The 27679-nt window shown below is 38.9% G+C and overlaps 1 protein-coding gene across 20 annotated transcripts in view; it reads left to right on the top strand.

Moving 5' to 3' along the window:
- The window catches only part of NFIA (nuclear factor I A), a 367666-nt gene that overhangs the window by 3686 nt on the left and 336301 nt on the right, over nucleotides 1-27679 (top strand). For 4 of the 20 annotated variants that reach the window (XM_048220516.2, XM_048220514.2, XM_026497961.4 and 1 more), the window contains exons 1-2: nucleotides 1553-1938; nucleotides 7315-7846. In XM_048220516.2, the coding sequence (XP_048076473.1) occupies nucleotides 1912-1938; nucleotides 7315-7846 (559 nt within the window). In that variant the 5' untranslated portion in view covers nucleotides 1553-1911. Of the gene's footprint in view, nucleotides 1-1550; nucleotides 1939-7314; nucleotides 7847-27679 lie in introns of those variants that run through there. The other 16 variants (XM_048220511.2, XM_048220509.2, XM_057310619.1 and 13 more) reach the window with 6 other exon arrangements.

Here is a 27679-nt window from a genome sequence, read left to right as displayed (position 1 = left end):
TTTGCTTTCTCCAGTGACTTATTTCATGCCCCTTACTTTAAAAAGGGGAGGGGGTGCGGTGGGGGAGCGCAGTCTGAATGAGAGTGGCCTTAGCACCTCACCTCACACTCACCTGCAGAGTGGGCATTCCTACAGGAGTTTCCTCTTTTCAGAGGCTCTCTAGCTGTGTAAGCTCTCCCAAGGTGCAGATTCCCCTGTGTGCCAGTGCCTTTCACCCTGATCTTTCCTTTTGGAATTTTGAGAAGGATTCGCAAATGCAGCAGACTGCAAACTAGAGTTAGGAAGGTGAGGAGGAAGAGATGGGATGGGGGGCAGGAGAAAGAAGGGATTTTTTTGTTTGTTTGTTTGGTTTCTTCTTCTTCTTCTTCTTCTTTTTTCCCCATCAGGGAGGAAAGCCTGGAGAAAAAAATATGAGGTTAAAAAAACTGGAAAAGCAGGCTTATTGGCAACTTGCCAAACCCTAAAAACCACCCCCCTTTTCTGCCAAAACAATACTTTAGCAAACCTAAAATAATTGCAGGAAGCTCTTTTCCATTTTAAGAACGATTACCTGGGGGAGAAAAAAAGAGGGGATTCTTAAAAGGCACCCTTCCAGAGGTGTCCCAGGAACAGGGACGGTAATGATAGCCTGTGTCCAGTTTTGGGCACGCGTTTGTGGACCAGAATATCTCCGTTCCCTTAGGGGACATCCCTTTCACATTTTTTTTTTCTCCTAAAAAGAAAAAGATGTCACAGCTAAACCACTGTTGTTTCTGAACGTGATAGAACTTTTTCTATGGCGTCTGTGTTCAGACCCACTAGTTTCACAGTCCTGGGAGGGAGAACGCTCATTAATCTCCGCCTCCTTTTCTCCAGACACCCCCCCTCACCCCCCAAATCCGGTGACTCTTCTGTGTGAAATTATTCCCCACCACCCCCGCTTCTGAATGCCATAGGACTGAAGCTGCACAAAGTTTGCAGGATTTTGTGCATAATTACCTCTACCGACGATCTATTCCCACAGAAAGCTCCGTTGGAGAGATTACAATGCTCTGAGCCGTACCGCATTTCAGAGGGAAAAAAAAGTTACCTAGGAGGTCTGATTTTTAAAAAATTTGCATACATGCAAATTTGCCCCCCGGCCTTCTCCTCGGTTTTCTACGTGCCCACACAGTGAACCGGGAGCGCAGGGCAACCTGGCAAAGTTGCCCAAGTCCTCCACCGAGGTCCGCGAAGGTCTGCGGCGGGGCTTGGGGGATGGGGATGAGGAAAAGTAGTTTTGTTTGCTTAAGCACATCCTGTGGCAGCCTATAGCTGCCCGGGAGTACAGACTGTAACTGCTCCTCACTGCGTTACCCAGTAATGCGCTGAGCGGGGAAGCGGGGGCGGGGGGGGGCAGAGGGAGCGAGAGAGCCTGCGAGCGAGGGAGCGAGAGAGGGAGCGAGCGAGCGAGCGCGAGCGGCCGCGGAGGCTCGGGACCCGGCTGGCCGCGCGGCGCCGCAGCCGCCCCCTCCCCCACGCACCCCCCCCCCCCGGCGGCGGCGCGAGCGGGCGGCGGCTGTGCGGTGCGGTGCAGAGCGGAGGCGGAGGCGGGCGCGCGGGCAGCTCGCGGGCACCCGGCCGGGCGGGCGCGGGAGCGGGAAAGGGTGCGCTATGCCTTTAACGCCCGCGTACAGTAGACATGTATAGTGGAGTGTAGGGAAACTCTAGGCGGGGTTAAAGTTCAGCTCATGGAGCGGCAATCGCGCTGGCTGGCTGGCTGCAGTTGAGCCGAGTTGGAAATGTGAACGCAAGAAGCAGGCTTGATTTTTTTTCTCCCCCCTTCTCTCTCTCTCTCTTCCTCTCTCCCTCTTTCTCCTTTCTCACCCGCACTCACGCACACCTCCAAACCGCACACCCAGACGCACACGCACACCCCACCGCCTGGCAGTTATGTATTCTCCGCTCTGTCTCACCCAGGTAAGCAGCTGTTTGGATGCGGCGGGGTGGGGTGGGGGCTGGGGTTGCGGGGGCAGACCTGGGGCTGGGCGCGGGGTACCCGGGACCGTCGCGCCGGCCGGGCCCGGGGCATGTGTCTTGGTGTGTGCCCGTGTCTGCGCGTGTTTCTGTGTGTGTGTGCGCGTGTGCTCGTGGGGGGGGGGAGAAATACAGCTTTAAGAAAGTAACTTTGTTTCCATGCGGGTGCATTCCTCTTGCACGGCCATTTGTGTGGGCACATGGCTAATGGCGCCCTCTTATTAATGCGTTAATTAATATCGGGGCGATTGACTGCGGAACGGCGGTGTTTTCGGACGCCCCGCACGTGTTTCGGCGGGGTTGCAGCCCATGACACGCTGAAATCTGGACTCAGCGTTTCTGCAGCCGGCAGGCCGGTTTCTGTAGTTCCGCGGCTCCCGGGGAGGGGGCCGCCGACGGAGCCCACCGCACACCCCGCACGCTCGGGGCAACTGAAACCCCCGGGTGCGGGAGAACTCGCGACCTTGCGCCCACGGCCCGCGCACGGAGCCCGCGCCGCGGCAGCCTCCCCAAACTCTTACTTTTGTTTATTGTTTGTCAGCCTTTGGGGTCCGGCCGCGGGAGGGACGCGGGCCGGCGTCCCGGCCCCTGCCGGGACAGCGCCCCTCCGACGCGGGCGGGCGGCGGCGAGCCGGCCCCCGGGCTCGGCGGAGCGGGGCTGCGTGGACGCGCGTCCCCCGCGCCGGCCGGGTGGAGCCTGCGTCCTCGCCGCTCGTCGCCCGCTCGCTTTCCCGACTGAAAGTTTCGCTGTCGGGACGAGCCCATGCTGCGCAGGGCGGCGAGCGGCGGAGGCCGCGGGCCGCGGGCCGGGGAGCATCGGGCGGAGTTGGGCTCCGGGCCGCGAGCCCGAGCAGCAACCCGGGCCGGACGCGGCTCCCCCCGCCGCCTCCCGCCACCTCCCGCCACCGCCGCCGCGCGACTCGGGCAGCTCCGCGCGCAGGATTGGGGCAACTTTTCCCCTCCGACTCTACTCGGAGCGTGGGTCTCTCTCGCCCCCCGCCCCTCCTTCCCCATGCCCTCCCTTTCCATCCCTCTCTTGTCTGCACCACCCCTAGGCAAAATATTGCTACTTCACGGCTCCAAATCTGGTCCTTTTTGAATATATTATTTATTTTCTTTGACTAAAAGGCATGAAGTCAAAGTGATTTTGCGCTAAAAAAATTTTTGAAAAAAGTGTGAGCTTTCATACTGTTTTGGTACATTGCAATCTGACCATTAATCACCTACATGAAGTTGTATGCTTCATATAAAATGTTTATTTACCACTCCCTTAAAAAACCTGCTACCACTTATTGCTTTCATTTAGCAGGAGATAACGGTTTAACCAGAATACTTTATGGGAGGTTAAAAAGTATCAATAATTTTTTTCTTTCCTCTCTAGATTCTGAATTTATTTCTCACATGACAGCCTTTCTTATTGCAATATCTAACAGGAATAATACTGGCTATTTGATCTCAGAAGACTCTTAAATGCATCTTTTATGTTGAAATGGTCTGTTTGGGATTTAGGCCTAGCATTAGTAATGGATAGCAGTTGCTTTTAGTTATTGTAAAAGTTTTTTATTTTTCCCTAACAAACTTCCAAAGTGCCTATTTTAGTAACTTGTGGAAGTATGGAATGAAACTTTTCCAACCACTTCTGGCAAGGTTCACAATTGCATATGGATAAGATGCAAAGTGTAAGAGAATTTGAATGAGTTATGACTACAGTGAAAATGCTGAGATTCAAAGGCTGAAGTTCTTGCTGGCAAAAGTTTGCAGCCCAGAGAACTTGTAGACAATACTAGGGTGCTGCAGTAGTGGGGCATGACCTTAGCAGACACATGAGCGTCTTCTCAAGTGAGCTCCCAAAAGATAAATTTATATTTTGGGTTGGTTCATATATGAGGATACATGTGTATCCATACAGGCCCAGGGCATAGTCAGGTACTTGACAAAGCTGGATTCTCTTGGCTCACGAGCTATTATCACATTAAGAAAGTTTTTTTTTTTTTTTTAAACGTATTTGGCAATGTGATTGATACACTCACTAGGCCTTCTTCTGGAAGCACCAGTAAAAGAAACACTTAGTGTAACAGTTTGTGAAGAAATTGTACACTAAATAGTGAATGAGAGCCATATATTTTGAGTTCTTCTTTTAAAAACGGGTTTACAATTTTTATTTAACTTGCTGGAATACTTATAAAGCTTCAGAGCCAGTTTTAGAAAGAAAAACTTAGGTCCTTATTGGTCATTAAAGAAAGTCCAGTAAGCACAGTGATAGAAATACTCTAAATGAAAGAATAAACTCCACTACGTGTGTGCAGTTTTTAAAACTTTATCAAGAAAATGCCAGACGTCTTCTTTTCGTCCATACGGGTGTATTATAACCAAATCATTTACCTGGCCATAGAATGATAACCCAGTAGAAATTTATAGGCGAAGCTTTAAAAGTAGTTCCAGCAATATCAGCGTTCAGTGGTTCTGAAACTTGGCTTACTTACAAACAGATCAACATTTAAGATGCTGATTCAAAGTCATAATGCTTTTGAAACAGGTTTTTAGGTTTGTTTTCATTGGTGGCCTATAACTTTCTCACTGAGTACACATGTAAAATATTCTTTATTATCTCCTGAATATTTTGAAATATTACAGCTTATGGCAATATGTGCAGCAACATGATTTATAAGGGCATACTATTTTTTTTTAAATTAATTTATGCTGGGCCTCGACATTTCCTACAAATTAATGATATTCTTTACTTTTGATGATCTGGAATATTTCTAATTGTGAGTTGAGAAAGATGACTAGTTCTTTAATAGTACACGTGAGTAAAGTTATACAAAATATTGTGCACTTTTATTGGCACATTCTTGAAACCTTTGGGGAGTAATAAGTTGTAAATACTTTTGATGCAAAATTGGGGACTTAGATTATTCTTAATGATTAGTTGACATAGTTGGCTTCATTTGAGGGTTTTTTTGATGAGATATATAGGCATTTGGTTGGCAGGTAAACAAAATCCTCTTGAACACGAATGAACGCAGTTCGCAGTTCTGTGAGAAGCATACTAGGAATCTCTTCAAACACTTAAATGCCATACTAGAATGTTTTTTAAAAATTCTTTATTCTTATTGACGGAGCTTTTGAGTAAAATAACATTTTAACATAAATGTGGATTGTTTGGAACTTAGTTGTTCCTTGCTGTATAAAATGGGCCTGAGATTTTAAAATGAAATCTTCCTTTTGGTGAAAGCTCACTTTGTGGTTAAGGTAGACTCCAGGAGTTCTTAACGTAACACCACAGAGCCTTGGTCCCTAGCATGTCCTGTGTATGTAAGAAGATCAGTCAATGTGAAGGACTGTTTCAAACCCCAATTTTATGTATTTTAGAGCATTTCAAGGATGAGCTCAGAATTCAGTAATGTTTAAATGCTTTGCGGTTTGGCGTATACCTTATTAGATAAACTGTGACTTGAAAAAACCCCCCTCCCCACCACCATTTCTCTCTTTTAAAGTATGGCAATAAGAAAGATTCTTAAACATCAGAAATTTAAAATGTTTATTCATGGTAAAGAATAATATAATTCTTGTATTTTTTCCTGTTCCCTCTCCACTTGAAGAATGCACACATGTTATAAAAGCTGACTTCTCTTTTGGATTTTTATTGAAAAAGAGCAGCTTTCAAAGCTGAATTTGAAATGCAAAGCCTAAAATTTGTTCAGAGAGGAAAAAGATAAATGTCAATTATTGAAGTGATTTATTATGTATTACATTAACATGTACTTTAAAAAATAGTCATATGTAGTGTTAAATGATTGATTATAATTTATAATATCTTAATAGACTTGATAAAATATTTTTCCAATTTTAACCACTCAGTTTACATTTGAGCATTTGAAAATTCAATAATTTTTTATAGTAATAATATTTTGGACATTACAGTTACTTGTACCTTCAAAGTATATATTTAGGTGGATATTACAAACCGAAAAAGAATGCATTTTATAATGTTTGTCTGTCCTACACCCTTTTAAAAAAAAGCCATCAAATATCTTTTTGGTTTTGTTATCCTCATTTATTTGAAAGTAAATAATTTATCTTTTGGGGGTTTGCACGGCGGAGAGAAGTTATGTAAGATTAGTGTGGGTCGGTTAATCAAAAGTTAGATGTCCTCAGAAAGCTTTGTGGAGGTTACTGTTTAATTTTTCTTTCATTTTATATTTGTATTTCTTAAGAAAATATCAAGTAAAAGAATCAAACATTTTCGTAAGACAGTAAGAAAAATTCAAATGTTTTAAATTGAATTTTATTTTCAAATTATTTGAATCTTAAGAGGCAAACGTGAGGGTTTTCCTGGAGTCTCGTAAACATTAAATATACCAGGTTCTCTATTTCCCTGTGAGGAAAAGCCTGAAATATGAATTTCAAAAATTAAATAAAGATTCTCTTTTTTAGGGATGATTATTACTGAAGGCATTTCACAAAATTAACTGTATTTAGTTGCAACCCTGTTGTCACAATGACGCATTCTATTTACTATCTGGCATGTATGCTTTTCTTTGTTTTTTTCCTCCTTTTTTTTTTTTCCTTTTTGTTTCATTCCCATAGTATCAGCAAGTATGTCTTGGAAATAGATCTTTTATTTCAGCCTGAAGAATATCAAATTCATCTTTTGCATATGCCAGATTTTTCTAAGTTTTTGACTAAAAAAATTATGTGCAACTGCAATCCTTAAGAAGGAATTAAAATGTTACCAAAATGCCTGAGAAACAGATTAGCGTCTCCATGCAATATTTTTAGAGGGAAAGTCTTTGTTTTCATTGATCGTGGAGATGATTTTTTTGCTCCTAGACTTCCATAAACATTGACTGGCATCTAAATGTTTAGGATTTGCCAATCTGGCGGCCGAGCCCTGGGTGTACTACAAGTAGTGAGGTCAAGGCTGGAGCAAAATTAGATATGCCTTTCTTGAAATAGGGTTAAGACTAGGTATTGTTATAAGCATTTCAGTAAATTTCACTTACTATCTAAAGGACTTGGGACCTAAGCTCGGCAGTAGACCCCGGTGCACTTTGGTGAACATAGTAACACATTTTAAAATCTTAAGGCATTTTCTCCTTTGAGATTGTGAGACCTGCTACTGACAGTGTTCTTTTTTCCCCTCAGACTTCCCATAGGCATCCTCTGTGTAATTTTGGTACCGTAAAGCTCGAGTCAACTTTCCAGTGAAATAAGCGGCGTTGTTTTTTTGTTTTTTTTTTAAACGACCATCTGAAGACAAGTTGTTTCCTTTTGTTTTCACTATAGTTACATTTTTGTTGTCATTCGTTTCTCTAGGATGAATTTCATCCTTTCATTGAAGCACTTCTGCCCCACGTCCGAGCCTTCGCCTACACATGGTTCAACCTGCAGGCCCGAAAACGAAAATACTTCAAAAAACACGAAAAGCGTATGTCAAAAGAAGAAGAGAGAGCCGTGAAGGATGAGTTGCTAAGTGAAAAACCAGAGGTCAAGCAGAAGTGGGCATCTCGACTTCTGGCCAAGTTACGGAAAGATATCCGACCTGAGTACCGAGAGGATTTTGTTCTTACAGTTACGGGGAAAAAGCCTCCATGTTGTGTTCTTTCCAACCCAGACCAGAAAGGCAAGATGCGAAGAATTGACTGCCTTCGCCAGGCAGATAAAGTCTGGAGGTTGGACCTTGTTATGGTGATTTTATTTAAAGGTATTCCGCTCGAAAGTACTGATGGCGAGCGCCTGGTAAAGTCCCCACAGTGCTCGAATCCAGGGCTCTGTGTGCAGCCCCATCACATAGGGGTTTCTGTTAAGGAACTCGATTTATATTTGGCATACTTTGTGCATGCAGCAGGTAAGTGCAATGGTGAGAAGTCGTTCCACTTCCTCGCGTGTTTCTCTTCTGATGACCTCCGTATATGCTGGGCCAACCCCAAACCCTCTAAGTTGCAGGTCAGAGTGCAGAGAGACAGTGCGCTTTCAAAGGTAGACCAGAGTCAGAACAGCCAGAAGCCCCCCCAACCCTCCTGTATCCGAGGGCACACCTTCATTCGGGTGCAAGAGCAGAGCTTTGAGAGGACTCTCACCAAGCTCACTTCTTTTGGCAAGTGGTGTTATCAGAGGTGTTGGTAGTGCTGTGATATATTTAAATCACAGTTTTTGATGATGGGTGAGAGAAGCCTCATAAAACCGCTGGAATAAAGGGGATATTGTAAATGGCAAATGATCTCGTTTAAAAAGCATGGAGTTCGGTGGTGAGGCAGTATTTTTAGTTGCTTATCTTCTGGGAGTGTTTTTAACCTACTGGGGCCTCTCAAACCCCCTGCTAATTAAGAAGAGGTGGTAAGAGTACTATCAAATTGCTGATCATTTACGAAGGAAAAAGAATCACGTGAATACGCAAACATGGTAGCTTTGTATTTAGGAATTTGTCATGTTGTCTAAGATAGCTGAGCAAGAAACAAACCAACTCTTTAAGTAATTGATGGTAAGGTTACTCTTAAAAGTAACTAGCCTGTGTGGTGCATGAATGCACCGAGAAATCGATATTGATCATTGATTTAGTGAGTTGCTTTGATTGGTGATAAGATTCATTATTGTTTCAAGGCTGTTTTCGAGGCATGTTTTACCTGTGTATATTATAGCATTCAGAGTAGCATTCAGGCTAAAACTATTGAGCACTGACTAAAAGAATGCATTTTTACTTTGTTTCTTTTGCCTTGTTTTAGACAAAAGGTTCATTGTGTTATGGGAAAGCTCAGGTCTTGTGTAACTTGTTGACTTTTTATATGTACATATTGGCCTTGCTAGATTTTACCTTCATGGCAGTTACTTGAGCCAGATGGAAGAAAGAAGGTTGTGGAATCCTACCAGTAGCTGTTTTGGGGTTCATATATTTATGTATTTTTTCACAAAGGAGAAAGGTGTTACCTGTAAAATCAACACTGTACTGTTTTGCAAAATGTTTTTAATTCTAAGAATGTGGGCTTTAAAAAAAAAAGAAGTCAGCTGATAGCCTATTCTCTTATTTTTCTCAATATATGTTTTAGAAAGAGAACTTTTGTTATCCATCTGTCCTTACATAAGAAACTGGAGAAATTAACTTTGCAAGCATGTCACATTATCATTTGCATTCTGTTGGCAGGGGATAGATGAGTATTTTAGAGGATGTGATCTGTAAGTGTTTCAAATATTTGGGTTTTGGAGAATGTATACTTAATTGTAAGGAGTGCCTGTTGCTTTAGCCTGTTCTGCGCAGTGAAATGAAAAGGCAACACCTCTCAAATAACCTCTAGACAGGAACAAGTATCCCTTTCTTAATCCCCTTTTCACCCTATTGTTACTTTGTTTTCTCTACTGAAAAAGCAGGGTTAAATTTTTAAAAAATTTATTTGCCTATGTAAGTGGAGGTTCTGATAGGGAAAGGCAAAGTGGAAAAAAAAAAGGATGGGTGTTATCAGTGCTTTCAGGAGGGACTCGTTAAGATCTTGTGTTTAATCTTTTCGGTATTTAGAAAAGTAAATAATTTATCAATTCTAACAAATGCTCTAACTGGACCAATAGAGAAAAACGTGGGTGCCAACAGGTGGTACACATCAGGGTATGTGCTTCCTTACAAGGTACCTGGAAATGGAATGCCGCTTTCGTATTTTTCCGTGTGAGCAGCACCCGTTCCGAGTTTTAGGCATAAATGTTTGCCTTCGATTTAAAGAGCTGCAACCTTCCGAGCTAATGCCATCACGTGTATTCTCTTTCGTCGTTGACCGTTTGTTACTGTGCTGTTGTTGCAAATGCTTGAGCTAACGCGGTTGCTGGTGGTTTCAGGACCCGAAGGATTCTGTCGGTAAAATGACAGGTAGAAGGTTGCTTTGGAGAGTTAGCATCCTTATTGCTTATGAAAGATTTATTGACAGCAACATGGATCAGACTACCTTTCGGTTTGGTTTTCCTGATGTATCCCAGAATCCCTTGGTAGGCCTGACTGGCAGCCAAGTGTTAGGCCATTGGCTTTCACGGATCGCAGTAATGGCTGCTGCCCTGTGCACGCAACAGGACGATTGCAAAAGAAAATATCAAGGGCCTTTTGTCTGAAAATATTTCAAATTTGATTTAAGAGATTTAGAGACCTGTTATTTGTGGAAGGGAAGCTAGTTGCCAATACAAATATGAGGTGGATCGGTCAACTTACATACAACTGATTTGACAAGCATCTGTTATAATACTGAAGATTTGTAAACACTAAACAATGTTTTTACCTCCTTAAAAGTTTTGAGAACTTGCCAGTATTGGCAGGAGGCAGAGACTCTGAAACGTGCTTCAAGAAACATGCCAAAACCATTGTGGCCTTTTCACCTATAGTGGATTTTTTTTTTCCCCTCTCTTACAGTGTTGTATTTTTTTTCTCTTCCAAAACGCCATTTTTTCCCCTCTAAATAGCTCGCCAAATGAGATTTTTTTTTTCCCCTTCTAAAAATGTGTACAATAATTATTGCTTCATGTCTCGGCCTTTTCTTTGGTAGGAGGTTGAAATCTTGGGACACACATGTAAATACTGGAAACTAGTGCAGAATCAGTCATTTTTTAAAAGCGCAGGTGATTTATTCTAAGACTTATTGAGATGCTAAAATACAATACCTAAACTACATTCTGATTTTTTTTTCTCTAAATCCAGTGGCATTAGAACGGTGTGAATTTTGTGCCTGATAAACAGTAACAAGTGTAATGAAATTGGAGTGATTCCATAAGCCTGAGAATTTCATCTCGTTAAAAGTATAAAAGAGTAAAACCATTTTATGCCCTTAATTTGCTCTTTATTTGAGTCGTCCTTCCATAGGTATCGTATGACAACTTGAAGATATTATGGAATTGTGGCAAATGGTTTTCTTTGTGGGCGTGTAACAGTAAAGCTAATTTATGACCAGTCTTTACCAGATGATCTGTATCAGAATCTACAATATACCCGGCACGTGGCAAGGTCACAATTTAAGTTGTTAAGGTCATAACCTTAGCCACCAGGCATTTGACCTTTTAGATAAAGTTAACCTTTGTTCATTAGTAGGCACTCAACCGAGAACTTTCTGGAGAGTTTTTTTTTTTTTTTTAAACTGCGTCTGTATAACTTCTGGTAATGTAATCAGATTCTAGAAAGTTTCTCAGTGTAGTTATATTTTTTTAAGAGGTTAGACTTTTTAAGGACTCATCTCTTGGATGGAGGTAAGTTGCTGTATCTACGCCACAGAATGACAGAGTCACAATTTATTTTCGATAGTTATTACCTGCTGTGAGGTGGAATGAGACGCTGAGGCAGCTGTGGAGACATTTAAAAAGTAAAATCACATAAATAGAATTATATTTAAATCAACTAAGTAAAGCCTTTGCTAATTTCCCCGCGGCCTTAGGCCCAAAAGAAAAGCTAAATCGCCGCGAGCATCTTCACTTTTTGCAGATGAGGAGTTATCTAAGATTGGAAGTTATTTTAGGGGCCTTAAAATTTGCTTTGAAAGACTAATAAATGACCACAATTTGTCAGGTGATGCCTGTCCTTGTTAATTAGCCTAGTGGCAGAGTGAATTGAATTTGCCCTAATGGTAGCACGAGGAGTGTTAGTTGTAAGGTGGAACATGACCATTTTTGCACAGTAATATTTTAGTACAGTAGCTACTGGTTGCTTCCATGGACCCCTGTTACTCCCTTTACTTAGTTTTGCTTGGACCAGGAATAGTCACGGTCCCGTCACTCCGTGAAAGAACTGTTTGCGGTGTTCTGGAAGTGTGGTACGTGTTCCGGAAACCTGTACGGCCAGTATTACTGATGACCACATTACAGGTACCATATTGTTCATTTAATTATGCTGTTGCGGATGCTCATTTTAAATTACTTACATTCTGCCAGTTTTGCTCGGATATGCCACATATTATTCCGTTTCAACAAAGAGAGAGATACTCCCATTCAGGTGCATTTTAGTTTTATTTTGGCTTCGTGATTGCCATTCCTTCATATAGTAATAGAGAAAGCCGTGATATGCAGATAGACCAGATGGTCATGTTGACAGATTGAGAATTCACTTCCTACTGCTTCAGAGCAGGTGTAAGATTAGGAGTGTCTGTGTATGAGCGTGTGTGTGCTCCGTGTGCGTGTGTGTGCACATTCAGGCTGCACACACAGGGCTGCTGAGAGCAGTGCAAATGATTTCTTCTTTAAAAAAGCTGGTACTTTAAATACAGCGTAACTATGTGCGTAAGGTTGTCAGTGCATATAGAATAATTACTGTAAAAAATTTTAAATGAAAATGTTAGATTGTTATAGTTTATAATTTTATGCTGAATGAGTTATGGTAATTTCTTAATTTTTGGGTAACTTACCATGTTAGTTTATGGCAGTATTGCATGTCTAAAATGTGTTCAATATATTTTGCTAGCAGGCGTACATGTGTGTGCGTATTTTTGCTCAAGTTTAGGGCTATACATTATGTAATTAAACTTTTTCAGTACCTTAATAAGCTCCCTAGTAGACAGTTATGCAGTTGGTTCCTGTGATTTATAATAATAAGCTGTATGTAGAAAAAGAAGGCGCAAGACTAATGTACAGTGATGTTTAAAATTGAAAGTGTAAGTGCCGCCCTGTCTCAAATTCTTACTCCAACCTTAGACTGAACTCAAGGTGGATTTTGTGGCTGCCTGATCAATTCTAAATCATTGGGGTATGCACAGTTCTAAAAGATTTCATCTGTCTTTTTATTTATCTTTTAATTCTTCAAAGGAAATAGCACTAACAGTCAACAAACTTGAGATAAATATGGCTTTTATATCCTTGACTGTTTTTGGCGTAACTTGAGGGTAGTAACAATATCCTTTATCTAGAATGTAGTAACAGTATCCTTTAGCTAGAATGTAGTGAAAAAGATGGAAATTCAAAGGCAGAGAGGGTATAGGAATGGGGAGGAGGGGTTGTTGTGGAGTAAACTTACGAACGGAGGTCAGCTCATATTTATGGCTAAGAGGTTTGAGTGTTGGTAAGAAATTTCCCAGTGCTGCTGGCTTAGATTTGCCTTGTCTTCTTTTCCACCCAGTGATGAATAGCATTAATTTAAACCTATTTAGGGCTAGTGTGGGAGAAACCACAGCCTTTGTTGTGGTCACTGCTGTACACAGTAGGACTGGGTGTTTCACTTGGTTAAGGCCTCAAGCTGCTTCCAGAGGGTGCACAATGGCCTGTCAATTTTTTAAAACTTGCACAGAAGCAGCAACAATTCTAATTGCTCACAAATGTTAATATAGATTATTGAAAGCAATTTTGAGGTTAGAATAGAAGAAAAACATGAAATACAGATTGAATTCACTGAATGTGCAGAACACCGGTTTATTACCATTTCAGCAATCACTTCCCCGTCGTTATTTAGAGGTTAGATCTTGTTTTTAAATACATTATAAACTGTAAATCCTTGGGAGGTGAGGAGTAAGGGGAAGGAAGAAGTCAGGTGGAGGAGGAAGAGAATGAATGAACTGGCATGCTTTGTTAAGAGAAACATAAAACCGTGAATTTAATCGCAAATGGAGATGCTCTCAAAAGTGTTTTGGTTTAAGTAATGACTGTAAAAGGATCCTGAGCAGCAGGATATCAAGTGGAGAATTTTATAATCCATCTCCCCACATTTTTTTGCATAGTTTGTTTCTGACTAAGAGACTATTTGTGTCTTTTGGAGTTTCTATTCAAATTTTTAGAAAAGTAAAGTTTTGCAAAAATTCTTTTTATTGTTTAAGGGTCCAGCCAGTAAGGGATACTATGGCATACATAAACTTGGAAAAGGGGCTATTGAGATGTTTGCTGTTATTACCATTTTGCTTTTTTAAGGTGATAACTTACAGTGTCATCAAAATTTTGGCTCTTGCTTAGGCAACTGTAAGATACAAATTATTGATCCAAACTTTAGCATCCCTGTGAACTTACCAGAGTTCTCCAGCTGCTCCTAACACAGAAATGACTTTTACCCAAGGTTTCCCCCCAAAATATTAGAAAACAGTGCTTTCGTGTTTTGTTTTGATCATTTCACAGTGTAAAAGTACATTTTATCTAACAGAATTAGCCCTCCTATTAATATTCTAGTTAAATAAACATAGCTTACGAGGCAAAGAAATAAGTCCACAAACGACAAATTGTGGCAACTCCGTAGAGAGGATGCATTTGCTGTTCTGTTTGTCAAAGAAACCAAATAAGATAAAATGGGGAGAAAGAAGTTCTTTTTATTTTGTTATGTGTTTTGGCGAGTGTTGGTCTTCTTTCCTGTGTATTACTAATCCCAAATGCAGACATGAGCAGATGATCATAATAGCTAGAGATTGAAGGGGAATAACTTTAATGTTCTTTGAGACCTTTACACTTACTTCTCTTCATGGCTTTTGCACGCTTTCCTAGTGGTAAATATTTTGGACCTAGATCAATTGAAAGTAGAGAAAGGGAGACGGATGGAAGACAGGAAGGCAGGAAGGCAGATAACTTTTATTGAGTTGTCTATTTTGCGGCAAGCATTATACTAAGTTTTGCCATACGTTGTAGGTTTCTCTCTCTCTCTCTCTCTTTGCTCTTTCTCTCTCTCTCTCTCTCTTTTTTTAATTCACAGTAGTACTGCAAATAAGTAATGCACTCTCCATTTGTACAGGTGAAAATAAAGTCTCAGCATGTCCAAGTGAGTGGTGCACAGTAGATTAAAGCCAGGCCTTCTGATTCCAAACCCAGTGCTCTTGACCATACGGTTTAGATCCATTCTGTATCCTTCTCTATGTCCTGTTGTCTGGGGGGTTGGATGTCATTTAAATGGTTTCACACACCTACACTGAATCAGAGGGAAAGAAAAAAAGTCAAAATCCTGACCCTTCCCGTGGAGATATTTTACTGTGGAGTCCAGTTCCTAGGCACGGGATGAGGCCATACTTGGTTAGGAGAGGGAGAAAATGTTCTTATGCTTTTGTCAGGGTTGGGGTCAAAAATCTGGAGTAACTTGTTCTGTCTTGTTCTTAGAATGTTGAAGTTTGGTGAATAGAAGCATTATTACACAGGTTTAAGAAATGTTTTTTCCTGTTTGTAAGACAGATGAATTGGTTCTAGATGCTTTGGGAAGCCACTGAGAATTAAAGCCAGCATTAGTTTAAAAATCAGAAGTACATGTAATATTTTACTAGGTAAATTTTTGTCCGTATTTTCTTATGTGTACAGGAGGCATATTTCAAACTTCCCTTAATGATTAGATTGAAAAATTTAAAATTTGCTTTTCTCCAAAAAGATCCTTTGATTATGGCCTAGTGTATAATTATTTAAAAGAAAATAAAAATTGAGTCTTATTAGTTTAAAATTGTTTTTTTAATTTAAAAGAGAAAGGAGAAAAATTGAAAATAAGAACAAGTTTCATCTTAATCTCCTTAAATGACTGATTTATTGATGGATTTGTTTAGTGCCCTTATTTTCATTTCTTTAAGTTTAGGCAAGATTAGTTCCTAATGACTTCAGTGCAAAAATCCAAAGCCTCATTCAATGTGAATTTTATAATTGTAAATAGAAAAAAAAAAGACCAGTAAATATAATTTATACTATATTCAGTATATGTATATTAAGTCTTCTAGGGTTTATTTAAAAAATAAGCTGCTGAACTGAACTTACATTGAATAAAATAGAAATGTAGATTTCTTTTTAAGTTTATTTTTTAGAAATGCCCATAAATCTAAAAGTTGTGGCATATTAATTATGCCAGGAAGAGAAAACCGAAGTATGTAAATAAAAGTGTAAACTGGAAATAAGAGGATTGGAATAAAAAAAAAAAAAGACTCACACCCATTGTTCCATACAACACACCTTTTGATGTTTCTGATGCCTATTTATGGTGGTCCCAATAACCTATGAGTTTCCTGCTGTAAATAATTTCCAGAGCATATATATTCATAAACATTTTAATGGATATTTTTGTAATGCTCTATAGGTTAAAAATGTGACATGCAAGAAAAGTAACAATAAAACATGTTTTAAAAAATGAATACTATTTAAAAATTTCTATGTCTGCCTGTTTAGCATCTGCCATTATCAGGCTGTTGTCTTTGTTGCTATGGTTTGGGTGATTTTATTTCCGTTTGTAATTTTGCCAGCCCATGATTGGATAAAGCAACATGTTCATGCTGTTGGGAAGATGTAACTGTGGTGAGTTATATAGCTTGCTCTGAATGGTAATTTTTGCTATGGAAAGGTATTTGTCAGTGGATAATAGGAACCGTGTTGCTACAATATCAATTATCATTTAATTTTAAAAATTAGGGGCATACCACTTACTATGGGAAACTCAGAACTACCTCTTCTGTTATGTGCCTGCCTCTTCCCCTATTGGAAGCATTTAGAACTCTGCGTATTTTAATCTTAAAAGGATTATTTAATTTTAAACTCCTACATAAAGTGAATATTCTACATGCAGGATCCCATCATTGTCACTTTCAAATATTCCATTGCCTTTCAAAGGAGCTGACATTACAAGTCCTTAGGTTGACAAATTCTCATCAACTTTTGTGAAAAATTTGGCTGCAGAAGGAGTAAAGTCAAAAGAGGGCCATAGACAGATGGATTTCAGTGTTAAGATGACATCAAGCCCTTCTTCGTGGCATTTTTAAACATTCCAAATGAGTGAGGAATGGAGATGCTTAAAGAGCTCACTATAGAATGAGTAATTAAGATACTCTGTATCTGCGTGTAAACCTTTGTCGCATACTATTAAACAGAGCTGTATAGGCTCAGACGTAATGGCAAATCAGTGGTGAAAATCATAAGTATCTTTTATGCTGAATACAATTCATAAATAATATTAGGCACTAAAATGTTGGTGATGGAAAACAGTGTATACCTGAGAATATTTGTAGCATTAAGCAATTGAAAGTTAAAGATGAGTGGGTTACAGACGTTTAAGATCGAGCAAGGATTCTGGAAAAGAATTTGGCAAAAGCTGGTCAGTATGACCATAACAAGATTTTTGCATGGATTCTTATTATAGAAAAAATTACTAGGTTACTAAAGTCTCTGATTGATTCATTGAGTCGGCTTTTCCTCCCCTTCTTTTAAATGGTAGAGGTTCTCTTTTGGAGAGTAGTTTCAAGTAACTTCTGAGAATGAAGTCTTTGTAATTTGATGCTGTTCAACAGCGTAACTATTGTTGTATGTTCCTGTCAGGGAAAGATAGTCATTGCAATACTTTTATTGTATGGCCTCTTAATATGTGACAAGGACTTTTATTAAGAATTCTTTTCTCTTTTAAATGTACTTTTGGAAGTCCCTCCTCCTTCCCACCCAATCAAGAATTACAGTGGTATTTAATAAGATTCAAATGAGTTTTTATTATTTTCTTGGTCTATTCACTGTATGGACAAAAGTCTTATTTTTAAAAAAGGTTCCAAAATTCATGTACTTTAGATTTTCTGTAACATTTAACAGAAAAGTGCCATCTCATTGCGACCAGGATGTATACAGCTCTTTGGAGAATGAGGATATTACAGTCTGAAATGTTAGGGTTGAAGAACTAATTGTTCTGAAGATATTTGCTCCTCATCTCAGAAAAGATGGCAAACATGCAAAATGGATAAATGTAATCCTTTGTACTTTTACCACCTACATTTTTAAACTATAGTGACTCTGATTTCTCTAGAAAGGTCAGAGGTTTCAGACAGAAAGCTTTGTAATTCTTCAAAGAGAGACATTTTCAATTTTGCTATATAAAGACTGATTATGCATAGCTTTTCACTTTATTTGCAGTTGAGCCCTAGAGGTTCTGGGGTGGGGGCAGTGCTGAGTAAGTGAAGCCCTGTCATGAGACAGCAGAATTGGACGGACACAGATAGATTGGAGAGAACATAGATTCACATTTAGAGATGCACATTTTTGGCCCTCTATTATCCATCACCTTGTTTGAAAGTGAAGACAAGGCAGCTGTAACAGTGTATTTTGCTTTGTACTGGAGCATTTCGTGATAGACTCTATAAATATTTTGGGTACTTCAGGGAGTTTACATCTCTGGGTGCCATTTCTTAGGGATTGGCTTTGTTGGTTTTCCTAAATTGTGGATATGGGTTTCTCTGGTTTTATGTGGGTTTCTTTGTTTCTATTTTGTTTTCCTTTTGGACTTCTCCAAGTTTTGGAGAATTTTTCATGTTGGGTGGTGGGGGTGAGCAGAGATGGTAGACAACTTTTGTTGTGGGCTGCTCCTGTTATTCAGGAAACAGGCTCAGAGCGTGTTAGGAACTCACTCAGGGTCTTGCCAGTAGTAAGTGGCAAAGCCAGGATTAAAGCCAGGTCCATCAGAACCCAGACTTGTGTGGTTAACCTTTATAATATTTAAATTGGCTTTTCATATATATTATTTTATTAGCTCTTCATATAAACCTTAAACTTGGGTAGGGGAGCTTTTATAATTGCCTTTGTGCAGGTGAAGAGGCAGAGAGGGTGTGTCACATGTCCGCAGTAGGATGGTTTGTTAGCGGTTAGGGCTTTTTATCTCCAAGGTGTTCCCCAAGATATCAGGCTCTCTGAGCTCCACCCCTGAATTTATGGACAGGGGTAAAAGGTGTTTGCTGGAAGTGCATTAACAGGGCTGAAAGCCATGGGTTTCTCTGGAGTTTAAAAAGTAGTGAGCAGCTAGAGCTTTCTCTGGTTTGTTAAGAGATGTCAGAGTTTCAAACATTGAAGGAAACTGAGAGGAAACCTTCATTTTTACAAGGTGAAGGCACTGAGTCCTGTCTCCCCGGAGCTCTGAAGCTCTTGTGTAAAGTGGAGGCAGTTCTAGCCCGCTGTTATCACGTACATCAAGGTGGATGCTCTTTGGTTGGTGTTGGCACAGAAAACCTACCTTGGTTGCCTTTGTTGACAGATCCCACCATGTCACTGGCAACTGGGTTCAGCAAACGTATTTCGAGCACTTACTACCTGTTAGGCACCATGTGGAGTGCCAAGGATACAAAACTGAAGAAAATACCATGAGATGAGTCGATGCCATCTCGGATGAAATATCTTCAGAAATTAAGATTTTTTAAAAATTAATTAATTAATTAGTTAATTAATTAATTAATTTAGAGGAGAGGACAAGCAGACTCCGCGCTGAGTGCGCAGCTGATGTAGCGCTTGATCCCACGGCTCTGATGTCATGATCTGAGCCAAAATCAAGTGTCAGAGGCTTAACCATCTGAGCCACCCAAGCGCCCCAGAAATTAAGATTTAAAAGCTTTCGATGTTTTTGAATTAGGATCCTTGCAAACAATAGCCCATAGGAAGTTTTAAACATTTGCAGAGCTGGCTCTCAGTTCTGCATAAGATCTGTACCAGGTATATGTAGAAGAATTCTGTCATTTGATGGTACTTCTAGCAAATGGTACATGGTTTGTTTTCTTATGTCAAAAATAATCCATGTAAATGGAAAGAAAACCCAGGCCGATCCAGGACAGGGCGCAGGTGGTTTTATTATTTAACAGTTCATTGTGGCATATTTTCTTTAAAGAAATCTGGTGGTGCACAAAAAAGTTCTATTTCTTGTTTAGAGGCCATCCTTCTCGTAATGCTGGAGTATAAAACAGAGTTATAGGAAAACTAAGCAGCAGGAGAATGAGGGAGTGACAAACAGAAAGGAAGGGAAGGCCTTGGAGAGCAAGCCGTGGTGAATTCATTTGGCAGTTGGTAGTGGTTCCTAAAACACAGCCAAGTCGCAGTAGCATAGCCACTTAAATTCTCTGTTTTGCTCTGTCTCTGAAGAAAGTTAGCAATCTTGAGACTTTTACACTGAAGTGGATTTTAAGTTGTCCGAGGTCTCAAGCTGCTTCGCCTTTCTTTCTCCTGTGAAAGGAAAACAGATATGTATTACATTCAGACAGAAAGCACGGAAGAGGTCCTATATGTGTGAGTGTGTGTTAGTGTGTTAATGGGACAGCTGTGAGGGTCTTCTGGGAAAGTGTGTACAGATGGTGATAGGAAGGAGAAGAACTATCGCATGTCTGATAAATGAAACATGGACAACAACCCAAAAATCTGGTGGTCCCAAACAGTGTATAGCGGAGGTTTTTTTTTTCCCTCGTCTCTCTCTTCTATCTGCTTATTGTTTAATCTGAAAGTGAAATCTGTTTGTCCAGCCATTAATATGTGTGCTTTTCTTTGAATAGAGTGCAGAACAAATGATTTGTTCTGTAATTATTTTCAAACGGCAGAAAATCTGTGTGTAACATTGAGAATGGCATGGGATTGTCATAGAAACTCACTCTGAACACTGTAAATAAAAATGGTTGGGGATTAGTCACAGTACCATGTGGGACATCATGAAACTGAAGACAGATTTCTTTGTTTTACAGTCAGTAAGAGAAGTGAGGCAAACTTGATAGAGTTCATGGGATGTTAGCAGTTCAGTTGCTCCAGCAACTGAAAGAACCATGTTGTCTTCGGATTAAATAAGCCACCTGGATACAGACGTTAGATTTTACCTGATGATTTTAGGAATCGCTGATGTTTCCTTTATTTTAAGAGTGTTTTATCTCCAAATAATGAAAGTTTAACAAGTTTGAAAAATCTCTGTTTTTGCTACTAATCTTGAGAATCACCCCCTCTCACTTCCTCCCCCACACCTTCTTTTCTTGTAATCTTGAATAGCATTTTTACAGATCTGGCCTTATTCTGTTTTTTTTAATCTCTCACTTTTTTTCGTGTAATACTAATAAAACCGAACACATTAACCATCATCAGACTTCATTAATGTTATATATTTGAAATTATATATAATTAGATTAGAATAATGAGTTTGCAGTATAACACCCTTTTCTGTTTCTAAGTCCATTCTTTGGAAGGAAATTGTTTCAGAGTATTCTCATTGTCTGAGTCCAACATCTGGAAAAGGGATTGTTTGTCTTTAAAATTGGACTGAATCCTCAATTGCAGATTCCCACCAGGGTGATGTTTCAATAAACTCTAATGTGTCAGCTTTGGATCCTTGAACTTGTAGAGGTAGGAGCTGACCTCTGAGAGGGGGCTTCAGGATGTTAGGAATGTGTGTGGAATGACTTAGTGTGTGTAATGACTTTTGCTTCTGACGAGGCCCCTTTCACGAAGCTATACGTTATATTGAATGTTCCTATTTGTAATCAAGAGAGTAGCTGCAGTATTTAAATAAGGGTAAGGTGTCTTTAGACAAATGTGGGATAAAGTGAGCACATTACTTTTCTGTATTAGCAGCGAATACAACTGACCTTGACACTGGAGAGGGCACATGCAAGGACATAAATGAGAATTTTGGTCCATGGAATACACAGGGGCAGGCTGTCTTCCCGCCTGTTTCCCTTAAGGCTCTGGCCACACTTTATATTGTAGTGTGTGTGTGTGTGTGTGTGTATTTGTTGTTCTTTCCCTTGTATTATTCCTTCTACTGAGACTGTCCTCACTCACCTTTAATTGGCGAACATTGCTTAGGCCCTCTTTTACCCCAACACTGGGCTAAGGGCTCCTTCCCTGTCTTCCCATAGTGTCTTGTTAGTACTGTAGTAGTACTCCCTATTAGCTCGTCATGTATCATAATAAAATGATCTGTCTTCCGAATTGGGCTGTGATCTCTTTATGAGCAGAGACTGGGTTGTATTTATTTTTGTGTCCCCCATAGGTGTACCTAGGGCCCAGCACCTTATATGTATTCAATATCTTTGTTGAGCTGGTGACTGGATGGAAAATCCGGGTTGAACAAAACAAAACAAAAAATGTGAGACATTTATAATATGAATTTAAAAACTAGGTAACATATAATATAGCTTTTGTTCAACTCAGGAATGCTGAATTTATGCCTAAATTTTTTTTTAATCGTTAGGATGATTTTCCCTTCTCACTTTATCATGTTAACTGACTTCTGTTTCTTTACCCAAATCCAAAGTTTCATGTTAACCTAAAAGAGTTACTAACATGTGAATAATCATATTTCCACCAATAAAGGTTTTATGATGCTACTATTTATAGAAAATATTCAGGTTATTTGTTTTGACCTCTAAGATCCTGGTCTCGACTTTTATCTGGACTGTTTACCTAGAAAAGGCGGTTTGGAGGTGGTCAGGTAATATATCCTTTGCTCAAGCTTCTTTGTGAGGAAGTCATTTATTAAGTACCTACTGTGTGCTAGGTGCCCTGCTAGGAGGGGAAATAAAGGATTCTAATTTCATGCTTGAGTTTTTAAAGAGCATGATCCTGATTAAAAATGGAACCCTTCGGGGCGCCTGGGTGGTTCAGTCGTTAAGCGTCTGCCTTCGGCTCAGGGCGTGATCCCCGCGTTCTGGGATCGGGTCCCACATCGGGCTCCTCCGCTGGGAGCCTGCTTCTTCCTCTCCCACTCCCCCTGCCTGTGTTCCCTCTCTTGCTGGCTGTCTTGCTCTCTGTCAAATAAATAAAGTCTTAAAAAATTTTTTTAAAAAATGGAACCCTTCCTCAGGATGGCACACTTTTTTTTTTTTTTTTTTTTTTTTTTGGTTTTGAACCCCCCACACACTATCTTGCTCTGCAGGGAAAACGTTTGTGAATCATACCCTTATTTCTAGTGAGCATTTGCAGGTTTGTCTGTCTGTCGTTACTAAATAGGATACATTTTGGCATGGTTGCTTATCCTATGTTGGGAGAGGCCAAAGGCAGTAGGAGTAGAAAAGTTAAAGGTCAGAATTAAGGAGGTGGACCCAATTATATATGGTGACTCCTGAGTTCCCCTCCTAGCCAGTGCTGTACTCTCATTAAAACTGTTAGACCAATTTCATTAGCTCCAAAATGCACCAGCATATGTAAATCTTCTTTGTTTAATTGGAGACCTATTGATTGTAGGGTAACATAAGCCTCTCTAAGGGAAACAGAACCCAACTGAAGATAAGAGTTTCTTCCCCCCAACGCATACAGCATTCATGATTTCATTTCTCTAGGCATGTTCATTATCAAAACCGTTCCACTGCAGATTTTCCCATAAAGTGTTTCCGTCTGGCCCTGTTTTCATATCTAAAAAGCTCCTACTGGTTTCAGCAAAGGATAATGGAAGCATTTTGACAGAATATACATTTCTTCCATTTTTTTTACTAAAACATTATAAATAATGAGAAACAAAAACTTATCATATGAAAATTAATTTGCTTGAAAAAGACTGAAAATAAATCTTCTTTTGTAATTTCATAAAATGCTAAAAGGGACCAAAATCTGGCCATCTTCTTTAGGTGAGCAATCACCAAAAATATTCCAGTGGGGAATGAAAACTAGAATGTAATTTTTTTCACTTATATCCTAATTGGATCTCAGAGCTACAGAGAGGATAGTGTGCCAGCCTGCACTTTTGCAAAGTGGTATAAAGTATGGGATTTTCCAAGTGTGCTTCCTAGGATTGGAACATCTCATAACTGTTAAACTAATGAGAAAACTTGCATTTTCATATATATCTTCTTGCAGTTCCATTCTTATTTCTGAAGATTCAGGTGAAGGTCAATGTATAGCTAGTTGCTTATAGTAAGAATCTTAGGAAGGAGAAATACCTGTTGAGATGTTATAGGTGGTCATACAGTAATTCAGAAGTTATCTTTAAATGCACAAAAGCACCACTCCAGACTGTATTGAAGAAGTAAATATCTATTTTTCCTTTCTTAAAATTATACTAAAAATTATGTTTAATAATAAGAACTTGAATTAGGAAACACTCTTAATTTTTCTCTCCCTTAGAGCATTATTGATTTCTAAAGGAGGTATTTAATTAGTGAAATTCTAGCATCTGGAAAAAATGGGTTATTTTCCAATTTCATTCTGTAGTTGATGCTATAGCAATGAATTCATGGCCTTTCTTGCATTCATCTTCTTTTGTTTGGTGTCGCTGGTTGAGCTCCTCTCAGGTTGTGAGGAGTATGTGCTTAGATGGCATATAGTGGAGAGATCTTGAGTGGTAGACAGTAACTTTATATCAGCCGCTATAATGCTTATCAGTGAAATTCTAACTTATTTAATTATTACTTAATTCTCTGCTTATATTTTTGTATCTGATGATCACCTTCATTCTGGCAAAGTATGGATGGAAGGACATTGCTATTTCGTTTTCTTAGTTCAGCAGGGCTGGGAAGGCATTTTGAAGTCGAACATCTTTTTAAGAATAGTGTAATCTATGCACCTAAAAGAGTGGATGTGGTGAAATTCTGACAGGGCTCATGGTGAAATAGGGAATGCTTCATTTCAGTTAAATTCATCTTTGAGTATTGCATGCCACTCTTGTGCAGTCAGGTTTTTAACAATTTTCTCTTGGAGATAATTCATAGAAACTCAATTCTTTAACTGAGTTATTTATAATTAAATATTATCATTGAAAGGAAACTTGGTACTCATCTAGCATCCCCTCTGTGCCAAACCACAAAAAATACCACCTTGTTGATTTCTTCTCATATATATGTGATAATATGATATGTGATATATGATATATGATGTGTGTGTGTGTGTGTGTGTGTGTGTGTATTACTGCCCAGCTATCTACAATAAACCTGGATCATCCTTTCTTAGTCTCTTCCCAGAAATAGAGGTTTCTTTGAAACCAAGTATAATCAGGACATGAAATGCAATGTTAAAAGACTGAATGATACATTTTAAGTATCATTTAAGAAATGTGGATTATCTGCTGTTTGGATTTGTTCATACTGGAGTTACCTCCTTTATCATAACATCTTCCCTGTTTGTACAGGGATTGGATTTAAAATACAAATTACTCACATCAGTCAAGTAAGAAAGAATGAAGATTTTCCCCGCTAATTTGATTATTCATACAGTTTTTATGGGGGGAAAGGGACAGTGTTATTAAAATAATTCAAAATGGAAATTCAGTTGTATTTCTTTTAAACCTTTTTAGGCCTGTTGCTGAAAGGTCTAAGATATTGTGAAAAATTCTTTTGTTTTAATAAACATTACAGGTTTGATTTCATTATTTTCATTTTGTTTTTCAATGTAAGAATATATGTAAGATATAACATCATAATGGAGACCAGCTCGAGAAGGAGAACATTACCAATACCTGCATTTATTTCTATGTTCCCTGAAAATGTCATCCATTATCTTGAGTATTGTGTACTATTCCCCTCCTATAAAAGAGATGTTTTCATTATATATATGTGTACTAAATATATTGTTCAATTTTGCTTGTTATTAAGTTTTATAAAAATCGCATGTACATACATACATACATACATACATACATGATTCTGGAAATTGCATTTCAGTCAACATTATGTTTCTAGTTTTGCCACATGTACAGTAACTTATTCTTTCTTGTATAATATGCTATTTTTTGGTGGATTGGTGGGATATTTCTAGTTTCTTGCAACTAACAAGTGTTATGAATTGTAACATGTCTTGTGGAGCACGTGTGTAAGGGTTTCTTTAGGGTATGTGCCTAGGAGTGGAATTGTTCAATCACAGGGTGTGTCAGTGTTACATTTTATAAAAGGATACTGTTAATTTATTAAGTAGTTGTACCTATTTACACTCTCCCTAGGAGTAGCACTGTACAAAAGATTCTGTTCTCTCCAATACTTGCCACTGCCAGATTTTTACTTTTTGCCAGTGTGGTGACTATAAAATGATATTTTATTGCAATCTTAATTTGCATTTCTAATTTGATTAATAAGATGAAACATCTTTTTGTATATCTATGAGCCACTATCTTTTCTGTGAAATAAACGCTTATATCTTTTGCTTATTTTTCTTTTTCTATTTTTTGCTTGTCTTTTTCTTATTGGTTTGTTAGGAGTTCTCTATATATCCTAGATTCTACTCTTTTGTGTTAGGTGCTCGCAAATCATAGTTCGGGGCTTGATTTTTCATTTTCTTTAAGATATCTTTGATGAACAAGAATTCTTAATTTTAATATAGAAAGTTTATTAATCTTTGTTTTACATTTGGTGCTTTGTGTCTTGTTTAAAACAACCCCCTTTGTGTTTAAAAATACATGGTATTTTTTATACGGCTTTAAGTGTTCCATCTCGCATTTACATTTGTATTCCATTTGGAATTTACTTTTTTGTATGGTGTGGGGTAGGGATCCGATTTCATTTTTTTTCCCTTATGAGTAACAGTTTCCACTTCATCGTTTATTGAATAGTTTCTCTGTTTCCCAAATGATCTTCAGTGCTACCTCTGTCATTTGTTAAGTTTTTTTTATTAATGGTATTTTTTTATTATGTTAGTCACCATACAGTACATCCCTAGTTTTTGATGTAAAGTTCCATGATTCATTACTTGCATATAACACCCAGTGCACCATGCAATACATGCCCTCCTTAATACCCATCACCGGTCCATCCCATTCCCCCACCCCCTTCCCCTCTGAAGCCCTCAGTTTGTTTCCCAGAGTCCATAGTCTCTCATGATTCATTCCCCCTTCTGTTTACCCCCCCTTTCTTCTTCCCTTTCTTCTCCTACTGATCTTCCTACTTCTTATGTTCCATAAATGAGTGAAACCATATAATTGTCTTTCTCTGCTTGAAAAAGGGGACCCCTACTCCTCTGCCATCTTAACTCCTCCCCCTCATTTGTTAAGCTTTTATATTTGTGTGGGTCTGTTTTTGGATTCTCTGTTCTGTTCCAATGATGAATATGTCTATCCTATACCAACAGCATGCTGTTTCAGTTAGTTTTGATATCTGAAAAAGCAAATCCTGTGCATTTTTTTCCCTAGGAATGTTTTCAGTTATTCTTGATCCTTCACTTGTTCATATATATTTTGTTTATTTATTTTTCTGTTATTTTATATTCATCAAGATGGGCCACAGAGATGTGCTTTCAAATAGGTTTCTCATATTGAGTTTCTTTTTTTATGTCTGTTTACCTTTGGATCCCCTTCACCCATTTCTCCCATCCCCTAGTCCCCAACTCTGGCAATCACCAATCTGTTGTCTGTATCTGTGAGCTTGGTTTATTTTATTTCTTTTAGATTCCATATATGAGAGAGATCATATGGCATGTGTCCTTCTCTGTCTGACTTATCTCCTATAGGATAATGCCCTCAAGGTCTATCCATGTTGTCATAAATGACAAGATTTCTTTCTTTTTTATGGCTAAATGATATTCTGTTGTGTGAAATATTCCATTTCTTTATTTATTCATCTATGGGTGGGCACTTATGTTGTTTCTGTGTCCTGCCAGGTGTAAATAATGCTGCAGTGAACATGGGGTGCATATATCTTTTCAAGTTAGTGTTTTTGCTGGATTGTATGGTAGCTCTATTTTTAATTTTTTGAGAAACTTCTATATTGTTTTCCATGGAGGCTACACCAATGTACGTTCCCAGTAACACTTGTTACATCTTGTCTTTTTGATAATAGCAATTTTAATACATGTGAGGTGATAGAATAATTTTGTCAAGTTTCATGAAAAATCCTGTGTAGATTTTGTTTAGAAATGTATGGAATCTACACTTGAATTTGAATTTGAGGAGAATTGACATCATATTATTATCAAATCTTACTACGTCTATGAACATGGTATGCCTCTCCATTTATTTAGAATTTATTTTTCAAGAAGTTGAATTATTTTTCACCCAGGTCTTGAACATCTTATTTGAAACTTCTTTTATAAATTGTGTTTTTAAAAGTATATTTTCTAACTATGTGTTTCTAGTATAGCAGTACAATTAATTCTTGTGTAATGATCCTACATCAGC

This window comes from Ursus arctos, unplaced genomic scaffold (assembly GCF_023065955.2).
Source record: "Ursus arctos isolate Adak ecotype North America unplaced genomic scaffold, UrsArc2.0 scaffold_12, whole genome shotgun sequence".
In the NCBI taxonomy this organism is placed as follows: domain Eukaryota; kingdom Metazoa; phylum Chordata; class Mammalia; order Carnivora; family Ursidae; genus Ursus; species Ursus arctos.
This window is presented reverse-complemented; position numbering and strand designations above follow the sequence as displayed.